Genomic DNA, 23,353 nt, shown 5'->3' on the forward strand with positions numbered 1-23,353 from the left:
GGGGAAAATGTTTTGTCTTAAATTTTGTTTTCATGTAGGAGGAGTTTCATTTGTTGTATAATGTGCAGGACTTTATATTGGAGCAAGTTGTTGATAATGGGGATTTTTTTATTCTAAGCTATAGAACAAAATAAAATCAGAGTTAATAAGCAGTCGATAACATGGATCAAAAGGACAACACGGTCCGTGGTACTCCATTCAAATGCACATGTAATCCTTCATTTCAAAAAAGAAAAGATAAAAAGAAGTGCGGCATGCTGTTATTGCATCCATGTTTTTTAGCATGAATTATATTTAGTACAATATAATTTCAAATTTGGCCACATTTATTTTTTGAAATCACATTATTATGATGAAATCTCTTATTCGAGGCAGCATGGGTTGTGCAGGGGGAAGTGCTGTTGCCTCAGAGCAAAAAGGTCCTCAGTTTGACTATGCATGTTCTTGGAGGTGGGAGGAAGCCGGAGAACCCGAACAGAACCCATGCAGCTATAGGGAGAACATAGAAGCGCCGCACAGAAAGGAATTGAACCTGAAACCTTCTCGCTGTGAGACAACAGCACAACTCACTGCACCACCTTGCCACCGATACATAACATAATGAGTTACTAATTTCTGTAATTTAGAAATAAAATTGTATCAGTAATTTTATTGTATTAATAAAACATTCGAAGTCTGTCAGACGTCAGACATACTCTTTGCACTTTGGCTAACAGTACTTTATGAAATAATTATTACATTGATATGGCTTTTTACCTGATGAAGTCTGCTAATATCTAAATGTATCAGTTGAAACAGAAGTGATTTTTGCAGAGGCAAAAAGGCTGCATCCGACCAACCTTGGATTATGTGCAAATCAATATTTGAGAATACATTTCCAGGAATCCAGCCTGCATTCAGATGATTTAAAAATGCCTTAAAAATTACACAAACAGTTGATTAGTATTCACTAAATGTGCTCTGCTGTGAGAAGATGAGCCATGGGTAATCTAGAAATGACTTAACAAGTTTACTAAACTAAAGGATCTGGTTTAGCTGCTTTATATATATTTTAAAAGAAATGTTTGCCATATATTCATCGGATTCTGCTCAAACCATTTGCAAACCACATTGCAGCAGGTTTTCTTATTCACTAAGGCCGAATGTCATTTATGTGTTGGAATGGTTTCTGCACCGTTACCTAACTCTGCAATAGTAAATCCCAAGAGATCAATAATTTAATTGAGACTGAGACCTAATTAAGACGAATTCTACTAGAATAAATGTAGGGCACATTCGATTGTGTATACGCAGCTGCACTGTTGAGTCATCAGTCCTATCTAAATTAAAAAGCAGTAAATGTTCCGATGTGAGGTGATTGAAGCAGCTCCGAGTCGTTACAAGGCGAGATGCTTCACGGGAGGAGGAGGAACAGTTGGTGTCTTCGACTTCACCAGCTGCTGGGTGAGTTTGGTGTCGCGAACCAAACCAACCTGCAGCTGAAATCCTTGTGAATAAAAAAGAGGAGTCAACCATCTGGTGTTTGCAAAGTCTGGACAAATGAGGAGTTACGGTGATCAACGTGTAATCGTCTTCCTCAAAGCCATGGCCGAGCTACTTGAGAAAACAAACACTTTTTTCAAATACATTTTTTTGGGGGGGCATGTTTTTCCAAGATGCAAAATTAAATGCCGTTAAAAAAGCATAGACAAATAAACACCGACACAATCTTTTGGAAATGTCTAAAATAAATCATACATAAATGAATGCAATTGAAGAAACTGTCTTTTCAAGCTGCAGCAGCTGTAAAGGTTGACAAAGGGAAAGCAAATACTGACATCTTGTGAAATCCTTCCAAAACTGCATCCACAGGCAAGAGCACTTGGTGTACGTTCATAAATGGTGACATCAGACATACAATGACTGTTTTCCCAAAAATACACTGTATGTTTAAACAAATAAGAAATAATTTCAAAGAATATGTTGCTCAATTTTGTCAAAAATATTACACCATAAACAATTGCTTGATTTCACATTTCAGTCACGCTTACATTTATTCTTTTACAGGTATCTTTTGTGTGTGTGATTGTTTAATAAGTCTTGTGCTGACTTAGACTGGAATATTCTTGTTTACAGTGTCTATCAAAAAAAGGTCCCGAGTTACTGGAGTTACGATCACTCAGTATGTCGAGCAGCTCCCAGTCGGAAAGTCGCCGCCTGACTTCATCCGGAAGCCGATGGCTGTAACAGTACAAGAGGGTAAATAAGAGGCCTACAAAGTAAAACTGTGAATAGAGCAACTATATATACAGTGGTCCCTCGATATAACGCGGTTCATCTTTTGCAACCCTACTGTTTCGTGGATTTTTTTTACAGTGCTTGAACGCGCATTGTGTTCTGCTGTAGCACAGCCACATCAAATCAGGAGAGAATGGACCTTTCAACAGTAAAGATTAACAGTTAACAGAACTTATTATTGATACACACAAAACAGAACAGGCTGAATAAATATAACAGCTACGTGTCTTTAGCTATGTGGGGCTAACTTCATGTTTTACCAAACATCTGTCCTCTCACACAAACTTCGTGACGGAAGAAATGACGCGTCAGGTTGAGGGCTTTGACGTGTCCAATAGCATTCAAGAAAGGAACCAGAAACGTTCCTAGCGATTATGAGATAGCCAATTAGAAGGCGCAGGGGTGGAGTGAGTCCTTTTGGCTTTAACATGTACAATATAACGTGTGTGGTAAAAGGTTTACAGCCTTAAAACATATAATAATGCGGGCTACTTTTAGAACATAACCCCAACAACAAATGAGGGACCACTGTATGTATATATATATACATACATAATTGTATTGCTGATATATCATCATCTGGATTTTGATTTATCAGGTAAAAAGGTATTTTTGAAAGCAAAAGTCAGCGGAGAGCCGGTCCCAACTGTGACATGGGGGCGTAATAAGGGCAAAGTTGATGATCCAAGGAAGTTCATAACCAGATACGATGAAAGAGCTCAAGAGCACATTCTGGAGGTGAGAAGTCAGTCAATGCATCACCATGCATCAGGATCCCAGTACACGTTACAGTAAATGAGACTTGCAACAAAATTTAACATTCATTTAAAAAAAAAAGCAAACTACTGGAAAAATTATGAAAAAGTTACAGCAAAATAAGGATATTAAACAAAGCTGAGTCAAATGATGGATGAATCAGAGATATATACAGATTGCAGCACTGTATGGAATAGAAGTGGCCTTCCAACATGGGAGTGTATTCCACAGAGGGGGGGCGGGGGCGACACACGACAGGGGGTGGGAATCCAGAAACATCACTTAAATGTTTCCAGCAGACAAATCATGATGGGGCAGGCAGTCGACGAGTTCCAGGAGACAGGCAGAGTTCACAGAACAGGTAGTCGTTCAAACAGGCGAAATCCTGAGGGGGGTAGGTGCAGATAACGCAAAATCAAAATATGAGTACCGGAGAGCAACAGGTCACCGACAATCTGGCAGAGGACTGAGCTGAATATAAATGCAGTGGGGCTGATGAGGAGATGAGCAGCAGGTGTTCAGAGCAGCAACAGGTGATGTGGATGAGCTGATGACGGGTGTGGCAGGCAGTGCAGCGAGAGTACAGCAGGAGGGTGGAGCAGGAAGCTCTGGCCGGGTTCCTGACATCAACAGAACCGAGGGCAGGGACATTCCAGTACCGTAATTGAGTCTGGAAGATATGAATGCATGAAATAAAGTGTCAGCATCACTTAACGATAAAAGAGATCGTATAACTATCCCTGAGATCATGAAGAAACATTGTCTTCTTAATGGGCTTGATGTGAAACTGGAATGTTAACGAGATCAAAAATCGCTCCAAGGATTTTGGTAGTTGTCTTTTCAGAAATAAGAAATATAAATAATAATAAGAGCTAGTCATTCTTAAAGACACATTGTTTATGGATTTGGTGATGGTAATTTGAATGAACAGGTACATATTGTTGTGTGTCATCAGCATAGCTTTGGAGTAAAGCATCATATTTACAAATGATATCACCAAAGGGAAGCATAAACACAACAGCTTTCAGTAATTAATGGTGTGCAGAGGTTTTTTTAAATAGGATTTTGCTTTGGCAGTTTCTAAAGGGTTACTGTAAGAATCTGTTGACGAGTTCTAATGAGCAAACACTAAATATCCAAAGGTTCGCCCAAAGTACCTTTTGTGCAGGTGAACATGTTAAATTAGATGCAATTCTACCACCTTTCTTTCCTTGTCTGGCATGGAAATATGAAGCTGCAGGGGAAGCCTCATTAAATGTCACTACAGCAGTGAATGAGAGCAAATATTAAGTAGAAAAGCAAGCATGTAGAATGTGATGGGAAGTAAAATCATTATTATAAAACCTAACATCGAATGCTGCAAAGTCCATTTGCAATGGAGAACTAGGGTTGGTCAGCAGGACTCACAGTACACTAAACATTCATGTGGTTTTATGGTGTGCATTTCTTTTTTTAACTATAGACCTAACGATGATGTCAAAACTACTTTTAAAAAAACACGCAGTGATTTTTCAAACAGTCAAATCCTCTACATCTCATGAAACACAACATTAAGAATCCGCTCCCCTGTATTCCAGCTGCTCTGTATGAAATCTGTATATTTACATTACGGATTGGAATAAACATTCGGTTGATTTCAGCGAGTAAACCCTTTGATTTGTTCGCTGGATTAGAGAAAGTCCTTGTGTCAGTGGGAGAGAGCAGCTCATGTTTTTTTTTACTGAAGAATGGATTCTTAAAATGACATCGCTTTGTCAGATACCTGGTGTAACGGCAGATGAAGCCGACGCCTACAAATGCCTCGCCATCAACGAGTACGGAGAAGCTGTTTGTTCTACAACTCTCACTGTCACAGGTAAACAGGTTGACCAGGACACCGATGTTCATGGGAATAAAATAAATATATTGATACACTTTAATCTTGATTGTTCGCATGATTATTTTTTTTGCTATCATGCCTTTTTACAGGTGCTTCTAAGACTAAAGGCAGGGCAGGTATGAAATGGACCTCGGAACTCTGAAGGGAACTCTCTGAAGGGTTCATTATATTTTTTTCTTCTTTTTTTCATTTCAACCATTCAGTTTGCGGATGATAAAGATTTCATGACTCTTTTTTTTCTCTTTCTGTTTTACATTCTTTCCAGCAGATGGACAAGCAGCACAGGATTTTCGGTCAATGCTGAAGAAAACGTGAGCTCACATCGGAGTCAAGCGTTTGACTTTTGATAGAACAAAACCTGAATAAAGATGTTCTTCTCTGCGAAGTGTTGTTACAAGGAAAAAACAACTCCCACCACAAATGGAAGGAGAAATTGATCCGAAGCTCCTGGAACTGCTTCTAAGTGTCCCAAAGAAGGACTATGAGAAAACCTGTCTCGACTTTGGCGTCACTGACTTCCGCTGGATGTTGAAGAGGATAAACCAACTGAAGAAGGAAAGGGAAAATGAGCAGGCGAAGGTATGGGCTAATGCAGTTTGCAAAACTTAATATGTGAATTATTTTAAATATGAGAAATGCATGTAGTTTCATCTGTTTGCTTCTTCCCTGTGCAAAAACTACTGTCGCAGGAATCGGAAGAATGTTGTATTGCACCTGTAGTCCAATGAGTCAGTGATGTGGGTTTCTCGAAAACAACTGAATAACAAATGCAAGAAAAATATGTAAAAAAAAATTACATGGTATATTAAACAGTCTCAGGCAAATAGATTAAAACATTTTGATTTATTCCTTCATGACAAAAATCCCATGCATTCACTAAGTAAGTTCAGAAAGAAGGAGGAAAAAGCTGCAGACAAATAAAAGGGCATTATTGTCTTCCCTTTGTAGCTGGTAGAGACACTGGAAAATGTGAAACAAATCGAGGTAAAACCAAATGGAAGAGCTGAATTTAGCCTGGATATGAAACTGCGTGATCCCAACAGTGAGATCAACTTATACAAGGTGAGCCAATAGATGCATTCCAAGATCACATTTAAATGTCAAGCATCAGAGCTCAAAAACCGTCTCGTGACTTTTCTTTACGGTACTTTTTCTTTTTTATATATATAAAAAGGATGGGACAATGATTCCATACGACGAAGATGACAATTCAAAGCGTAGTCTTAAGAACGTGGAAACAAAGTATGTTTTCAGCATCAGAGATCCTCAACCGGAAGATGCTGGATTCTATCAGGTTGATGTTGAAGAGACAAATGTCCTCGCGACTTACTTTCACGGTATGGTGAAGCTGCCGAAACTCTAATGAGGATGACTGCCAGGCAGTCAGCGAGACCTCTAAGAGCAAATGCACATCAATTCTTCTTGTCCTTCAGTGCCAGATGTGGAGTTCATAGCCACAATTGACAATGCAAAAGCCACTGAAGGTGAGGACGCCAGCTTTCAGTGCGTCCTGTCAACACCCTTAAACAGGATTACCTGGTCAAAAGAGGACTCCTCAATTGAATACGGAAATAAATATGAGGTTGCTGTCTCAGAGGACAAGCTCGTTCACAAACTTACAATTAAAGGCTGTGAAATGGCAGATAAAGGAGCTTATTATGCCAGTGCTGGGATAACGTCCAGCAGTGCTGTCCTCACAGTGAAAGGTGGGGCACCCTTTGTTTTATTTCCATAGTATTATATGTATATAGGGGGGGTCTCAGTTTAATATTGATAGCAATAAATACAGATGTTTTACCTCATCTGTTCATTGTACCTCAGCTGATCCAAATCAAAGCCGTAAGGCCGTTTCCAAAACTGGAGTTCAAGATGATAAAGCAGCTGTCGCCCAGCAAAATAAGACGAAAGGTGACTTGAATGGAGCTAGACGAGCGCAGGCTGAGAAGGACGCTGCAGATGCTGCTCGCCAAGATAGTCTGGGCACTGAAAGGTCCGGAGAGGATGGAAGACTCGGTTCTGACAATGGAGCTGGTGATGGCTCTGGCAGGTTCAGTGGAGAAGCAAACGGATTTGAGGGCGATGACCATGGCGAGAATAATATCCTTGCAACAGATGGAGATTATGAAATTAAAAAGGATGATGCAGATGACACCAAAAAAAGGCGCTTGCAAACCGCCTCTTTGGTTCCTGACTCTGTAACAGGTAGGATCCTTACATTTGAGACGATTGATGTGTAAATGCATCGTATGCACATTGGTAAAAATACATAGTTGTGGTTTACATACTATGTTAAAGCATAATGTATCATCTGTTTTGCTTATTGTGCACATATGCAATGTTTATGTGTCACAAAATCACTCCAAAGAATACACTACTTGTAGTAAAATTCAAAGATAGTTTTTTCATGCTCTCTAGCTCAGAATAAAATGTAGATAAAGGAAATCAAGTCAGATATATTAAAGGTCCCATATTATGAAAAAAAACTTTTCTACACTATTATGGAGGGTTTGGGTCATTACCAACCCCAAAGCAGCTAAATAAACCATCCAGTCAATCGTTTAAGTAGCTCTAATCACCTACTGAAACACATCTGGCAGGCGAAGCTCTCCATTTACCGGTCAATCTCTGTTCCTACCCTCACCTGTGGTCAAGAGCTTTGGGTCGTGACCGAAAGAACAAGGTCACGGGTACAAGAGGCTGAAATGAGCTTCCTCCGTAGGCTGGCTGGGCTCTCCCTTCGAGATAGAGTGAGAAGCTCGGTCATCCGGGAGGAGCTCGGAGTAGAGCCGCTGCTCCTCCACGTTGAGAGGAGCCAGATGAGGTGGCTCGGGCATCTATTTAGGATTCCTCCCGGGTGCCTCCCTGGTGCGGTGTTCAGGGCACGTCTCAGCGGGATGACCACGGCCAGGACACGCTGGAGAGACTATGTCTCTCGGCTGGCCAGGGAAAGACTCGGGATTGCCCCGGAAGAGCTGTAAGATGGAAGTCTGAGCTAGGATGCTGTCCCCGCAACCCGATCCTGGATAAGTGGTTTGAAGATGGATGCATGATTCAAATCATTTTTACTATGTCCTGAGATTATTCGTGTGTCATCGCACCGTGTGTGAACTGAGTCACCCCTTTTTGCTACCATTTCTGAGAGAGCTGTTTGAGACAGGAAAGAGGGACGCTGTCCTGCAGCATCACTTTGCTATATTGACCAAAGACTGTCACATATATGTCATATAACTGCCTGGGAACTGTGTTAACTTGTGGATAACAGGGTATAATATGGGACCTTCCAACAAGTTGCCTGTACCGCATTTAAAAAATATATTTTTCACTTTGTTTTCACCGTTGCAGACCATGGAGTTCGGTTTGTCAGTGGTCTTTCAAATACCATGGCTAATGTTGGTGAACGGGCAGAGCTGTCTTGCAAACTCAGCGGTGAGACATCTGAGGGTCAGTGGTACAGAAATGGAAAGCTGGTAAGTAAGTAAAAGTACAGGAGAACTGCTAAGTAAACATCTGTTCCCCAGATTGTAGAACCAAAGAGGCACATTTTTATTTACTAATATTTTTTCTAATAATAATAATCAAGCTAACCAATGAGGATGGGGTAAAACTGATCAAAGATGGAGCCTGCCACAAGTTGATAATGGATTGCTGTACCAAAGGCGATGCTGGCATCTACCGCTTTGAAGCTGGAGGCCGTAAATCAGAAGCAACACTTAATATACAAGGTTAGAGAAAATAAAAATGAATTCAGGTTTGTGAGTGGTTTGGTAACCGATCTTCCACGACGGGGTTCTGATTAAAATCCCTTCTTTCTTCTAACATTAAAGATCCACCAAAAATTGACACCGAGGCACTGGATAAATTCTCCAGGCCAGTCATTATAAGAGCAGGTGAACATGCCGAATGGAAGCTGCTGTTCTTGGGTGGTGCGCAGATGGATATTCAGTGGTACAAGAATGACGACAAGCTTTTGCCTGCCATGCATGTAAAGATTGAAACCTCAGCTGGTGAGAGCGGACTGCGCCTCACTAAGTGCCAAAGGATGGATAGTGGGGAGATCAAAGTCAAAATCAAAAATGAGAATGGCACGGCAGAGGCAATTTCCAAACTAATTGTACTTGGTGAGTTGACAGTGGGAGGTTAACACATTGTTCTGTGTGAATCGTGATACCTGCTTTTTTTTTTTGGCCTTTACTATGATATAACTCAAATCAATTGACAGACAAACCTACAGCACCCCAAGGACCAGTGGACATCATGCAGAGTGGTGTGACGTCTGTTGAATTCAAATGGAAATCACCAAAAGATAGTGGTGGATGCCCAGTCACAAATTACATCATAGAACGGCAGCAAGTCGGACGCAGCAAGTGGTCAAGTCTCTGTGCGATCCCTGGCAGCGAGCCGAGTTACAAAGATTCAGACGTGGACCCAGGGAGGAGATACTGCTACCGGGTTAGAGCCCAGAATGAAGAAGGCGTCAGTGACTGCCTGCAGACAGAGGGCATACCAGCTGGTGTTTTACGTAAGTCTAGAATCAAAATCAGGGGCGATCCTATGCTCGGACTGTTTGGCGGCTCAGCCTGGTAGGACAGATGTCTGTCTCGCTGAACTCAACTTTAACCGGTTCCCATGGTTACAAACCAAGCACCAGTCAGTGTTTGACACATCTATTTTATATTCGAGCATAGTTCTGCTTCTATTTGGATCAGAAACTTAATATTGGTATTCTTGGAAAGGTATTCCATCAGTCTGTTAGCAAGATAACTCAACAGGTTCTGACTGCATATTGATGACATTTTCAGAAAATGTTGGAAATGTGTGGTGATGATCCAGAAGACATTCTTCAATATTTGGTTATTGGCCTTTATAGCAAATTTAACCTCTTAACTTCATTAGGAAGAATGTTGAATAACCAGTTAGACAATCAAACAGAAGACCGGTGTGTGCATGAATACTTTAATAGCCACTTTATACATCATGATTTAGTCACCAAAACATTGTTTGTGTATTTTTCGACTATTAAACATCTATTCAATTTAAATTGACTAATACAGCTTGGTGTGCTGAAGCTATGTGACCCACTTTAATTTAAGGGTGAAAAAAGATCAACGGACAACACTTCAAAGAATAAATCAAATGTCTTTCACCCCCCCCCCCCCCCCCCACACACACACACAGGTTATCCTGGACCCCCAACAGTACCTAAAGTAATGCGTGCTTTTAAAGATTGCATCAGCCTAGCATGGGCTCCTCCATGTGACACAGGAGGAACTAAAATTGTCGGATATCATTTGGAAAAGAACAAGAAAGGCACCAATTATTGGAGCCTTGTAAACCAAGGAGGGCCTATCACAGGTATCATATTTGGATGACATTTCATTGGCTGAAGTAGTATTCGGTTGCCTACATAAATACTTCTAGTGATAGCCTCAACTTCCTTTTTTCTGCAGATACAAAGTATGCAGTCACAGATGTGTTTGAAGGAGCAGCGTATGAATTCCGAGTGTCTGCTATCAACCGGTCTGGTGCTGGAGATCCTAGTATTCCATGTGACACAGTAATCGCCAGAGATCCGATGAGTAGGCGTTTCACACTCTTGATTGTTTTCCATGGCAACGCTGCAAATGATGCTATTGAGCGGATCTCCTTCATAACCGGCTGGGCTGTTTTTGTAGAAGCGTGCCAAACGAATAACCTCACATTACTGCAATTTCAGAACCCCCAGGCAAAGTCACCGACCTGAAGCTAACATCCTCCAATTATTCCACATTTTCACTGGCCTGGACTAAACCTAAAGAAGTAAATGGGATGGAGGATGAGGCCCAAGGATACTACGTGGAACTGAGACCAATAGACTGCCTTGAATGGACACGCTGTAATACCATCCCAATTACTCTGACGTCTTACACCGTGCCCGGCTTGAAGGCAATGGCTGCCTACTGGGTGAGGGTAATTGCCACCAATTATGGAGGCGACGGAGAACCTTGGGGATTTGATAATTACGTCACTGCTATGCCACCTCCTGGTGAGACAATCCGGCACTTTAAATCATGCACCTGATAACTAAATGGAGTAAGAGAATAGCTTTCAATATAACTTTCATTTCTAGGAATGACATGATCAGGTTTCATTCACATAAATGCAATGTATATTTACATCTTCACCCGTAAACCATCAGCACAGTGCACCCTCACTACACCAACATTCCTTCATTATTTGTCAATAGTGTCGTATTGCGTTAAAGGGTGGAATTAATGTGAGAAGATAGTAATTACTGGAAAGATGCAATGTGTGTAAACTTCAGTTACTGCATAGCAATTTATGTTCAAATATTGAAACCTTGCAATCATAGCACTAAATAGATATCTTTAAGAAAGGAGTCTCATGCAGCCATTTGGCAAAACTGAGATAGAAAGAGGATCACATGTCTTCTGGATCATCACCACACATTCCCAACATTTTGTCACATTTTGAACACCTGGGACACCCAGACAAAAACTGTTTACATTAAGTGTTAGAAGATGTGTTCTTTTAGATCAGAATGTAAAAATGTCTTCTTAGTCCTTTATTACCTCCACCTTGGCAGAGGTTATTGCCGGCGTCTGTTTGTCCATTCGTTCTGAATGGATATTGATGGAATTTTCAGAATGTTTGATGATGATCCAGAATAGATCCTTGACTCTGGATCAGTTTGACATTTTTTATTGCAGACAATGGAGCTTCAAAATTAGTTTCTCAATATCTAGGTTGATTATTGACGGGTGTTTATGGAACTTGACACAGTCATGTAGGGTGGGGTCCTCTATCTCACCACCGAATTCCATCTGGATTGTATCCAAAATGACGTTAGAAAAAAAAAAAAACATTTTAACATAGAAAACTCCATTTATGTATTCAAAAATTACCCCAACTCTGATTCACTTTGACTTTTCATGGTTGGTGTATAAAGATACTAAGAACAATGTAGAACCTTTTTGGTGATGATCCAGATCACCATGTGGACCATGTCAATCTATTTATGAGGGCACTGAGCTGCTCGGCGGAGGTCTGCGCTCCAGTATTTCAAGTAATTAAATGGAAATTATCACGGATGAAAAAGTGGCTTCCGAATTTGAAGGAACACAAGAATCTAAAATATTTATTCATCCCTTCTCCCTCACAGTAAAACCCAAATTCAAAGATCACAATATGAGAACCTTTGTGGCGGTGAGATCTGGAGACACAGTCCGTCTCAAAATCAACTTTCAGGTACCGTGGAATAAATGTTCTTGCTAGTGTGTTCACAGAATGTCTCTGTATGTGTGCAGCGTTTATCTTGCGTCGCCATCGTCCCATTAAGCAGACTTGCGTCCTCTGTGCAGGCCTGCCCTCTACCAGAGATCACTTGGTTAAAAGACGGCATCCCGGTGCCAAAACACGTCACTATAACCAACTCTGATAAAGGTTCAGGACTGCTGATTCCCACGTCTGAAGGCGCCGACACTGGCGTCTACACCATTACTGTCAAGAACATTGTTGGCCAGGAGAGCATTGCCATTGAAATCAGAGTAACAGGTGAATCGCCGAATGCATGGTCATGAGCCACTGTTGATTGATTGACTTGTACATGAACGCTAATAAAATTGCATTATCAGATTATTACAATAGGATGGCTGATCTTCACTTGCCCCAGTGGGGTTTTCCTTCTCAGCTATTCAGCAGGGGACGAGAGCTATTAAAACCCCAGCTGAAGCTTCTGAAAGCTGGGGTTAAACCATGAAATACAGCAAAGAGGATTGGTGCCGGATACATCCTCTATGCTGTGTGTATTTAATGCAAAGTAGCAATGTAATTTCCTTTCATCATTGCCCACACCATATTTATTTGACTTAATAGAATGCAGCATTTATAAACTGTGCTGACCTTGCAGGGAGGTGGTCAGAAGGGATGTAGCCAGTACTCTATATGTTGTTAGACTCTGGCAAAAAACAAACAAAACTTTACATGTAATTAATGTATAACATTCCCTAAGGTTAAGGTCAGCACAAATTTCTATTTGTAATCACACCCACAGAAAACGGCTTAAACACACATTCAAATTCATGTACATGGATACAAATTCCCAGTTTAAAGGAAGCTGCCAGTGTGATCTGCTGTACACACACACACACACAGGTGGAGCTACAGGAGGAAATCTGCCCAGTTTTATGAAGCTCTTCTAATCCCGGTAGGTTTAGCACAGATGTTCATTCATCACACTGATCATCTGTAATTGTATACAGTATTGCATACTTTGGGCATTAGTCAAGCTGCGACTCAAATTTGATATTACAATTGCATTACATTTTATTACATTTTAACATTGAAAACTCAATTCACGGATTCAAAAATCGGTTAAAAATACACATCTGATGGTGATTCCAAGCTTGTCTGCTGTACATCTGTACGTGTGTTTTAAAGGCGTTTAAATTGCATTGTGAAAAAAAGGTCCCCCTCCCATTCCGTGTGAAAGTGATATGTTTTTGTCTTCTTACTCAGTCCAGCAATGGTGATAATCTTTCTTTAGTTTTGAAGATAAAAGCGAGGGCTTAAGATCAGAGATAACTCGTGACTAGTGTTGTGAGATGTGTGCGTCCAGCTGGGGTGTGCGCCCCTCCCCCCCGGGAGCGAGCGAGCGAGTGAGTGAGTGAGGAAGAGAGAGAGAGCGTGGAGCGGCGATACTACACTTAGCGCCTATTTGCGCATGTGCGGTCAGAAAAAACAAGTTGGCATCTGACTGGCTGCCTTGCATGTCAATCAAAAAATATGTCATGTGATCAACCGACTTTCCCTTCGCGATCGACGTATTGAGCACCCGTGACTTAAAGGAACAGCACAACACTAACAATAATCCCCTAAGGATCATTAAAATACGAATAGGCTCGTCTGCCAAGAGGGCAGGTGATGGTCACAATCACTATAAAAATAAAAATGCATAGAACTCTGACTGTGACTGACGTTGTGTACACGTTGTCACTGTTGAGCACAAATGCAGACAAGTTAGAAGATCAAAGAGCCTTCAGTTCTGAGAGACTAGTATATAGTTTAATTGCCGCTCTTTGATGTTGTAGAAGACAGGTATAGTGAGCACTGAATGCATGGTTCCTTTTCATCAATCCATTATTCATCTATGCAATATATTTTTCGGACTTTGTAAATCTCCAGTACCGCCGTACTTGTGCCTCAAATAAATCCACCCATGAACGCATCCAGGATTCCGCGTCTGTGTACAGACATTTAGCGCCATCGGACAAATACGCAGGACCCAACACACCTCTGAGCGGCTAAACCAGGGAAGGAAGCCGCAACAGATGTTTTACATCAAAGGACTAAAATCTGCTTTGAACTCGGACTATAAATTTGTCATACCCTGCCAGGCTAGTTCCAAAGGTCATGCAAGAGCAAAAGAAACAAATAACCGAGACCGACAGATGCAACTTTATGCCTAGAAAAAACCGAAGGTTATGTGAAAGAATGGATGAAAAATATTGTGATTTATGTATTGTAGGGAAAAGAATGACATTACATGAACGCCCAAAGAGAATTAAGAGAGATAGGTATGGTAAGATTATCAATATTCCAGACACGTCAAACAAGAGTAATTCAGAGACTTAAGATACTCAGACAAGTCTCATCCACGGGCCCGGTGCCTTGCCACTGAGACCACCAATGGACACGCCCCGAGTATAATGACTGGCATCTTGGTATTTGAAGGGCGAGCCTTCTCCAAAGCCACAGAAAACATGTGAACTGTTTGGTCAAACCCTCAAATCCTGATATTACAGAAGCGTCAACCAAGACAGTCCCTGCTCCATTCACAGACTTGACCCGGTCGCATCCAAAGAGTTTTTTCCTCTATGCTCCTTCCTCTCTGTCCCAGCTTGCATTCTTTGTTTTGTCCGTCTGTCTGCTTTCCAGACAGACAAAACGAAAATTGGCAATCCTTCATGTGTGTGTGTGTAGAGACACTCTCCCCCTGAAGCCCTCTGCCTCCAAGAAACTCCAAACAGGCATGCTCTGCACAGCCCTATGGCATCTCTGGGGCATCAACTACTCACATGTATCTGCCACCACAGGGGGCATCATAACATCACACTGATAGCCAGTATTATGCAGCTCCCCCTCCTGATTCTACCAGCCAATACTCCACTGCCTATCCATCAGCTTACTCCAAGACTATCACAGTCAATGGCATGTATTTGTGTTCAGGTCTGGACTCTCATCCAGCGTGTGCAATTTGGAGACGGTCGGACCGTGTAAAGTGAAGCTCCAACATGCACGTCATGGCAAAACACCAAAGTTCGGCCGGCTGCCACGGCAACAGCGATTCGCGAAAACACAAAAGCATCGTCAATGCGTCGAGAGGCTGTTGCCCAACTTTGAGATCGATATCTCGAAACCTCTAGGAGGAGTATCGCAAAGTTCGAGACCTATAAAATGGAAAAATGACATATTCAAACATGGCCTGTGACATCATCGTATGAGCTGGACTGGCCTCCTGTGCATTAGGGGGCGCTCTGGAGCCCCCGAAACACGCCGAGAGCGATCCCTGTACGATCACGTCAAGTTCGGTCAGGAGACGGAAATCTGCCAACTTGACGTGCTCGTACAGGGATCGACAATTTGGTAGGAACGTCTGAATCGTCATTCCAGACATATTTGTAATTAGTTTTCATTAGCCCCGCCCACCCAGATGTCGGCCATATTGGATTTTGTGCGTTTTTCGGCATACTTTGACAAACTCCTCCCACACGCTTTATCGGATTTGCGTCAAATTCGGGTGTCGTAATCGCCAAGAACCCGCAATGTTAAATTGCGAAGGGATTTTTGATCGCTCGAACGATGAGGTCACAGGCCATGTTTGAATGTGCCATTTTTCCATTTTATAGGTCTCGAACTTTGTGATACTCCTAGAGGTTTTGAGATATCGATCTCAAAGTCGGGCGACAGCGTCTCGACTCATTGACGACTTCATTGACGATTGTTTTCACCAATCGCTGTTGCCGTGGCGGCCTTGCGAAATTTGATGTTTTGCCATGACGTGCGTGGCTGTTGGAGCTTCACTTTACACGGTCCGACCGTCTCCAAATTTCACACACTGGATGAGAGTCCAGACCTGAACACGAATACATGCCAATGACAGTAATGGTCTCAGCGCCACCTACAGGAACAGGAGCATGCATTGTCCAATCGTTCCCAAACTTGACACGCTTCATCAGAGTCACGTCCAGAGGCCGCACCGGTGTGTCTGACATTTGTGGATTGCAAATAAGCATGTACCCCAACGTGCGCCAGGCCACAACGTGCGCCGGGTTCGAGGAACCTCTCATGGCTGCTCGCAGCTTTAATTCATTCTAGTTTCATATATGTTACAGTTGTAGTTCTATCTTTTCCCGTTCCGGAGCAGCAACCTAGCGCAGGTTTGGCCCCTCTGATCCGGAAGCCCTGTTTACTGTCTCACAAGATTGTAGTAGTAGTAGTAATAATTTTTATTTCAGTCAGTATCTTAAATGAAAACAAAGAATTAAAATTCAAAGAAAAAAACCAACAACATAAGTGAAACACTTATTAATGCCAAACCCTTATTACAGCTCAGTTTTGAATGAAAGCACCCAACTTACATATTAACATACAAAATAAAGAAACTAAATATATTTAATTCCTTTTTAACAAAATAAATTTATTTTAGTTATATGCCCATTTCTTTAGGTGAGTATGGTCCATTCAAGCAGTGTAATGTGAAGATAAACAACAACAACAAAAAGCAAAAACAAAACAAAACTGAAAACAGACACAGTTTAGATGTTTAATGCTGCATAACCAGTAATTACATTGGATTTAAACCTTTTTTTAAATGATTGTACTGTTGTCGAGTTCTTTAATGTGTCATCCAGGCTATTCCATAAGTTTACTCCTCTAACTGAGATGGATCTGCATTTCGTATTTGTTCTAGCTTCTTTTTTTTTGATATATGTGAGTTCCTCTCAAATCATAACGTCTCTCTGTGTTTGAACCTTTTTTGGATACAGTCTGGAAGATTGTTATTGTGAACCCTGAACATAACCACAGCTGTGTTGAGATTGACTAAGTCCTTTAATTTTAATATATTGAGCTGGATAAACAGTGGGTGTGTTGGGGCATAATAATCTACATAATTAATTAATCTGACTGCCTTTTTTTGGAAAATAAATATCAATTGAATAGTCTATTGGTGGCGAGGGTCTGCAATCTCTGATTGTCTTTTTCTAGTTGCCTCTGTTACTCCCCTCTTCTTGCAAATTCTATAACACTGACTCCTTAAAATACAAAAACTAGCCCTGCCTTATGAATAATCTGTGACCTTTCCCCTGTCAATATAGATAATCCAAAGCCTCCAGGTCCAGTGGAACTGGATCAGAACATCCCGGGCACGGTGACTCTGTCTTGGACTTCCTCTCCAGATGAAAGGAGGGATGATAGACTGCACTACATGGTATCCAAGCGGGACTCCTTCAAGCGCTCCTGGAGGACCGTGGCAGACAACCTTTTCAACAATAAATTCACAGCTGTCAACATTTTGCCTGGAAGAGAGTACAACTTCAGAGTATTTGCCAAAAATGACATGGGTCTCTCAACACCTGCAATATCCCCTGTGTTTGCAGTCAAAAAGGATAAAGGTTTGTGGCTCACATATTAATCAATTCTCCCTTTCCCTAAATTCTGGTTCTCAAATGATTGATAATTACCTCCACCAAGGAGGTTCTGTTTCCGCCTGCGTGGGTTTGTTTGGCTGTCTGTCTGTCAAATGTCTGAATGGATTTTTCTTAAATCTTAAAGCAACAGTTGATTGAATTTTGGTGATGATTCACAAGAGATCCTGGATTCTGGATCACTTTGAAAGTTTTGGTAACTATTGTAGCTTGTTCCTCAATATCTCGGTTGATTTTTGACCGATGTTTATGGGATTTGACACAGTCGTGTAGGGTGAGGGCCTCTAGCTCACCACCAAATTTCATCTGAAATGTGAATGCTGTCGCAATCCGGATTTCCCCATGTACTTGTAATGGAGGCTTTTTCAAAAAAATAATATCTTATAAAATCAATTCACTCACCAAAAATCACAGTAATAAAGGGGTCTGATATGAACTATCATACAACATGTCTTCTGGATCTGATCCAGAATGAGGTCACGAAAACATCTTAAATTTTAACATTAAACCCCATTAGTGAAGGTTGCTATGGCGACTTTTGCTGCAAGTTGATTTCTGTCCTGCACAGCTGCGGAGGCATTGTTGAACTGAACGAGATGCACCTGTTACACTTCTCACCTAATCAGTGCCTGACTCTCTGGACAGTTCTCTGCCAGAACATCCTCTCTGTTTCCTCAGTATTTTCAGGCTCTCCTGTTCTATGTGTCGTCCTCTATTCCCGGAGGAAACAAATCCAGTCGAAATCGGGGCGAAATAAAAAAAAAGAATATATATATATATTTTTGACCCTTTCAATAATATCTCTCGTATCTCCTCCACAAAGGAGGTTGTGGTTTTGCTGTCAATCATGCACATGCATCCCCTCTCATATTCAAAAACAGAGGACTCTTCTGTAGGTACGGGTTTGGAGGCCAACAGAACCAAGATCATCGATGGCACAAAATGTCATCCCAGCGTGACAGACTGAGACTAGATATATATGATATAAAGAGCGGTTCATCGAGTGACCGATAGGTCAGTGGTTCAAATCCTGGCTCTGACTGTCCACATGTCAGATTGTCCTTGGGAGAGACCAAATTGCTCCCAGTGGGCCTGGCAGCAGTCTCCCACTGAGTGAATGAATGGGTGAATGTAAGGCTTAATGCAAAACATGTTGTGCACTGCAAAGGTATAAAAAGCCTAACCCTATATAAGTGTAGACCATTTACCATAAAGGAAGGAACAGAATTTATACAGGCTACAAAGACAAACATTGTTCTTAACTGCTGTAAAAACCTCCAGCTTTTTTTTTTTTTTTTGCATTTCAGAAAAAACCAGAGTAAACATAACGGAGACAAAGCCCTTGGACCTCCAGTCATCCCCATCGTTCATCGTTCCCCTGAAGATGCGTACAGCTCCACGTGGGTACGAGTGCTGCATGAGCTGTGCGGTTAAGGGCGATCCAGCGCCACGGGTCACATGGTACCACAACAACACGGCCCTGAACACAAACACCAACTACCACATTACCAGTGTATGTGGCGTCTGCTCCATGCTCATACTCAGGGTGGGACCCAACGACGCTGGGGAATACAAAGTCCTCATTGAAAACAAGCTGGGAACAGCTAAGTCGGCAATGACGCTGAATGTCAAAGGTATTCAACCTGCACTAGGTTTACACATGTGACTTCTTTGATGAGACTGATGATATATAGTCAAGTTTACATCCTGGACATGAAACAACTTGAGAGCATTATTTTTTCTTCACAGGGTAAAGAGGAGCTCCAGCTGCTGGACAGATGCTGGAACATAGTTCCCTGCTGAGTTTTTAATCATTTACACTTTGATTTCATCGTAGAAATGACTTCTATACATGTCACAGGCATGCCACTTGTGTCATGGATTACACTATATAAAAAAAACTTTAGACAGCTCTAGAAAAAAGGAATTGTGTGTTTTGAGAAAATGTTATATAATGTCAATTAAATATTAAACATTTAACCACCATGTTTCTATTTACCAAGATGTGGTTTAGTATGCGGCTAAATGCATGCTGGTTTTTCATTTTAAGTCCCATTGTCTTCAATTAAAATGAAATAAAACTAGAGGTGCATCTGGACACTGCAAAATTCTTTTAGCAACTCTTGTATTCAAATTTGCAAGATAAATAACCCAAATGTATAGTTAATTTCTAAAAGTATATCATTATCATTGACTAATATTAAAATCTGTTTGATGCTCTGATGATCGACAACCCTGTAGGTTCACCTACCCTCCTTGAACAGAGTGTAAAGCTTGCCCGCTAACAAAAAGAGGCCAATTACCTCCTATTTAATGAAAAATAATTACAATAGCCGCCCCCAGGTTGGGGTTTGCTTCCAATTGTTTTGATGGGGTTTCCCCTTTCCCTTTCTAAATCCATTGAAACAACAGTGCTTGTTGCAGATTTCCATAAAATGGTATATTCTCAGCTTTAAGTAAAAGTTGAGCAAATATGTCTTGAATGAACACTTCCCACTTCTAGCTTCAGCTTCCATTTTGATTCAGGACTTGTTCTTAGGGGGAATAAGGCCTTCCCAAAATTCTAAGTGAAAAATTTAACCAATTTATTTTGTCACTTATTTCATTGTCACTGGTTTCAGAAAGTGAAACCAATATATTATATAGATTCATTTAACAATGAAACAAATCCTTTGTTCAGTGTCTCAGAAAATGTGATTATTACAAAACACAAATTATTAAAAAAAAAAATATTTGGCCACTTTTTTCCCTTAAACAGAATGAAACTCTGTTTTAGTCCATGTTTCAGCTACGGTTTCTGGGGTGCAGAAAATAGACAGTATATGACTGGCTGAGATAAAGCAGCTCACCCTGTCTAACAACTCTTCAGGCCTTGTGAAAACTTGGAGGCTCTGACGGAGAGCGTAGCAGAAAATCTGGCTGGGCTTTCTAATGCTATGGCAAGTGCATTACTCCAAAGCTGTTATAGGGTGACAACATCTCCATCTAGTGGTGTCTCTTAAGGTGCAGTTTCCACCATATAAAATATAAAGAGCAACAGGTACAAGAGGTTCTGAATGGTCAGAACAATCAACTATGTACAACACATCAGTAGGCGTGATTAAACAAATTAATTTGTCATACAGACTCAGATAAAGTTATTTGAAATTTAATTCACGATGAGCAAAGAAGAAGAGTCAACAGGACTTGTTCAAGTTGGATCAAAGACGTTTCTCCTCTCATCCAAGAGGCTTCTTCAGTTCAGTTCAGAGAGACTGGTAGAGAGTTTAGATGCTTTTACTCCTGTTGGAGCAGAAAACAAATAAACAGAAGAAGATGAGAACGTTTGTGTTAGGGGATTAAAGAATTTCACCGTACATAAATTGCTTTTGTAATTTAACACAATAATTTATTTCGTGCAAAAGTATTTATTGTACAAGTCCGCATGCATTGGATGTAACGCACACACACACTGTTGCATGTAGAGGAGCCAGAAAAATCTTGGGTTGTTTTGTATTATTAAACTCTTAAACTTATGAAATGCATCCTTTTCATGCATTAGTTACTCTGATATTCTTTCAAAATATGGCACATGTGACTTCTATCTTTTTATGGCAGTGTGATTTGTTGAACAAATCCCATCAACCAAGTGACCTGTCAATGGGGGCTGTTTTTGTTTCCATAAAATATTGACAAAAATCAAAGATTCATGTTTAACCACTTAACAACAACAAATCAGTAAATGTATTTTAAAATCATTGATAAATCATTCAGCAGACTGATGGGAGTCTATTGTTTTATATTTATATTTAGACAAAAGACAAAGCCAGACAAAAGTCTAAATGATTCCTCATGTGCGTATCACAATCTTGCATCCTGTGCAGTGATGCAATGATCATGCCTGCATCCATCGTTCAAAACTGTTTCTTAGACTTGCTAAATGTATTGATAATCATCAGATAGAATAATCTTATTCTAAAGCTATGAAATTATGTAGCTGCTGTCGAAATGAAGAATTTTCAGAGAACACCGCATGAAAAGAAACCTCCAATCTAAATAAAATAGCTACCCGGCCATTGGAAAGTTTCAGCCTCAGAATTGAGCAATCTAAGCATTACCTATCAAAGACTGCATAGTAAAACTGCAATGTAAAATCCTTGTCTTGTGGAAGTGCCTGCTACTCCTCTTTAAGAGCCTGGATCAGTTGATCTGTTCATGGAAGACACGTGATTCTGGACACACAGTTTTATCCCACAGGTGTTCTATGAGGATTAAGATCCAGGGGGGCAGGGTTTAGTTGATTTGACCTTCTCTCTAGTAGCATGTGCAACAAAGTATTATCCTCTTAGACGATCTCAACATCCTGATACTGCTGCAGGAACTGTACAACGTGGGGTAGCAGTATGTCCCGGATGTAGTGTCGAGCTCTCGGTGTCCCTTTGACAACCATTCAAGCGGCCCTGTAATGCGGACTGCCCACACTGTGACGCTTGGCGCACCCTATAGCAATTCACCTGGCAGATGCAGCATGGAGCGTACCGCTCGCCGCACCGCTGCCAAACTTTCCCTTCTGTCGGCATGGCTGACACAAAACCCTGCTTTTATCTGTAAAGAGAACTGCTCCTCCACTGATGTACCCGTCTCGGTCGCTGCAACACTGCAGGCGATTCCAGCAGTACTGCCGAGCCACCATGAAAGTCCCATGCATGCTAAAGGCAAAGTCTGGTAGTCGGGCTGATAGTTCGAGGGTTGCATCTCCTTGGCGTCTCCCTAGCAGTGTGACTCGCTGCACAGAACCGGTCCCTTAATTGTCGTATTAGATGTAACGGTCTGATAGTCTTTCAGAGCACGGGCTGTCTGTAGCAGAGCCAGTTTTCACCATGCCATTCATTAGGATCCCAACTTCTTCATAGCTTAGGTAGACCTGAATGACCTGGAAACAAATGGCCTGTGCTAACATGACTGCGATAGAGTTATAAGAGTTTATAAGCTCATCATAACAAACAAATGAAGAACTGCATCTAATTATTTCAGGAGGAGTTGAGGAGTTGCCTTTTTGTTTTTGCCCAATTCATCCTCTGAAAATGAAACTATGCTTTACTTTTTCCATGTTTTGCTAAATGATTCAAAGTGGGACGAGCGTCCATGTGAACTAGGACCGTCAAAGGCATCCACACAAGCGTGATACAGCCCGCCTCTACTCCCCAGCCCAAAAGCTTCCTCCCCAGCCCCCACACTAACTCTGTCTCTCTCAGCATCGCATGAAGGCTCACATTTTCTTGCTGGAAGGAAACAGCGATGCCAGAATTTTAGTGGATATTAAATAGACGATTCTTTATACTCCGTTTCTCTTTATTCCAAAAAAGAGCCTTCAAATAAAACTTTCTGGCAGCACTTTGGAGCCCACTTCAGCTGCATGCGATCTGCAGCAGCTCGGCAGCGATGTCATCTCTACTCCCTCATAACAAGGAGAAGCCACACATTCGCAAATCACCATCTGACTCGTCACCCGCTTCATCCGCTGCCACCGCCAAAGGCCTGAAGGTAAAGCAAAGTTGGATTTCATCTTTTCAGTTGGTGTTTAATCAAAGGGAGTCACTTTAAAGATTACCATTCACGTTTAAACCCATTATACAAACAGGCATTCCTGTTTGTATAATGGGCCATATAATAACATTAATAGATCATGCAATCATCATTCAATGGAAAACTATGTGTAGCTATAAAGGACCTGTAATATGTCTTTAAAAAAAAAAAT

The 23,353-nt window shown here is 41.2% G+C and overlaps 1 protein-coding gene across 1 annotated transcript; it reads left to right on the plus strand.

The window, feature by feature from the left end:
* Positions 1–1,388: 1,388 nt before the first annotated feature.
* Positions 1,389–19,282, plus strand: LOC137898034 (immunoglobulin-like and fibronectin type III domain-containing protein 1). Its single transcript, XM_068742028.1, has 22 exons — positions 1,389–1,443; positions 2,116–2,238; positions 2,876–3,015; positions 4,792–4,888; positions 5,002–5,028; positions 5,178–5,223; positions 5,299–5,491; positions 5,861–5,974; positions 6,087–6,249; positions 6,346–6,618; positions 6,734–7,114; positions 8,255–8,379; positions 8,493–8,634; positions 8,737–9,030; positions 9,132–9,431; positions 10,088–10,264; positions 10,360–10,488; positions 10,626–10,934; positions 12,072–12,157; positions 12,271–12,463; positions 17,287–17,583; positions 18,924–19,282. The coding sequence occupies exons 1-22, from the start codon at positions 1,389–1,391 to the stop codon at positions 19,280–19,282; spliced, it is 4,023 nt and encodes a 1,340-aa protein (XP_068598129.1).
* The last annotated feature ends 4,071 nt before the right edge of the window (positions 19,283–23,353 follow it).

The sequence above is a fragment of the Brachionichthys hirsutus genome, chromosome 8 (genome assembly GCF_040956055.1).
Source record: "Brachionichthys hirsutus isolate HB-005 chromosome 8, CSIRO-AGI_Bhir_v1, whole genome shotgun sequence".
Lineage (NCBI taxonomy): Eukaryota > Metazoa > Chordata > Actinopteri > Lophiiformes > Brachionichthyidae > Brachionichthys > Brachionichthys hirsutus.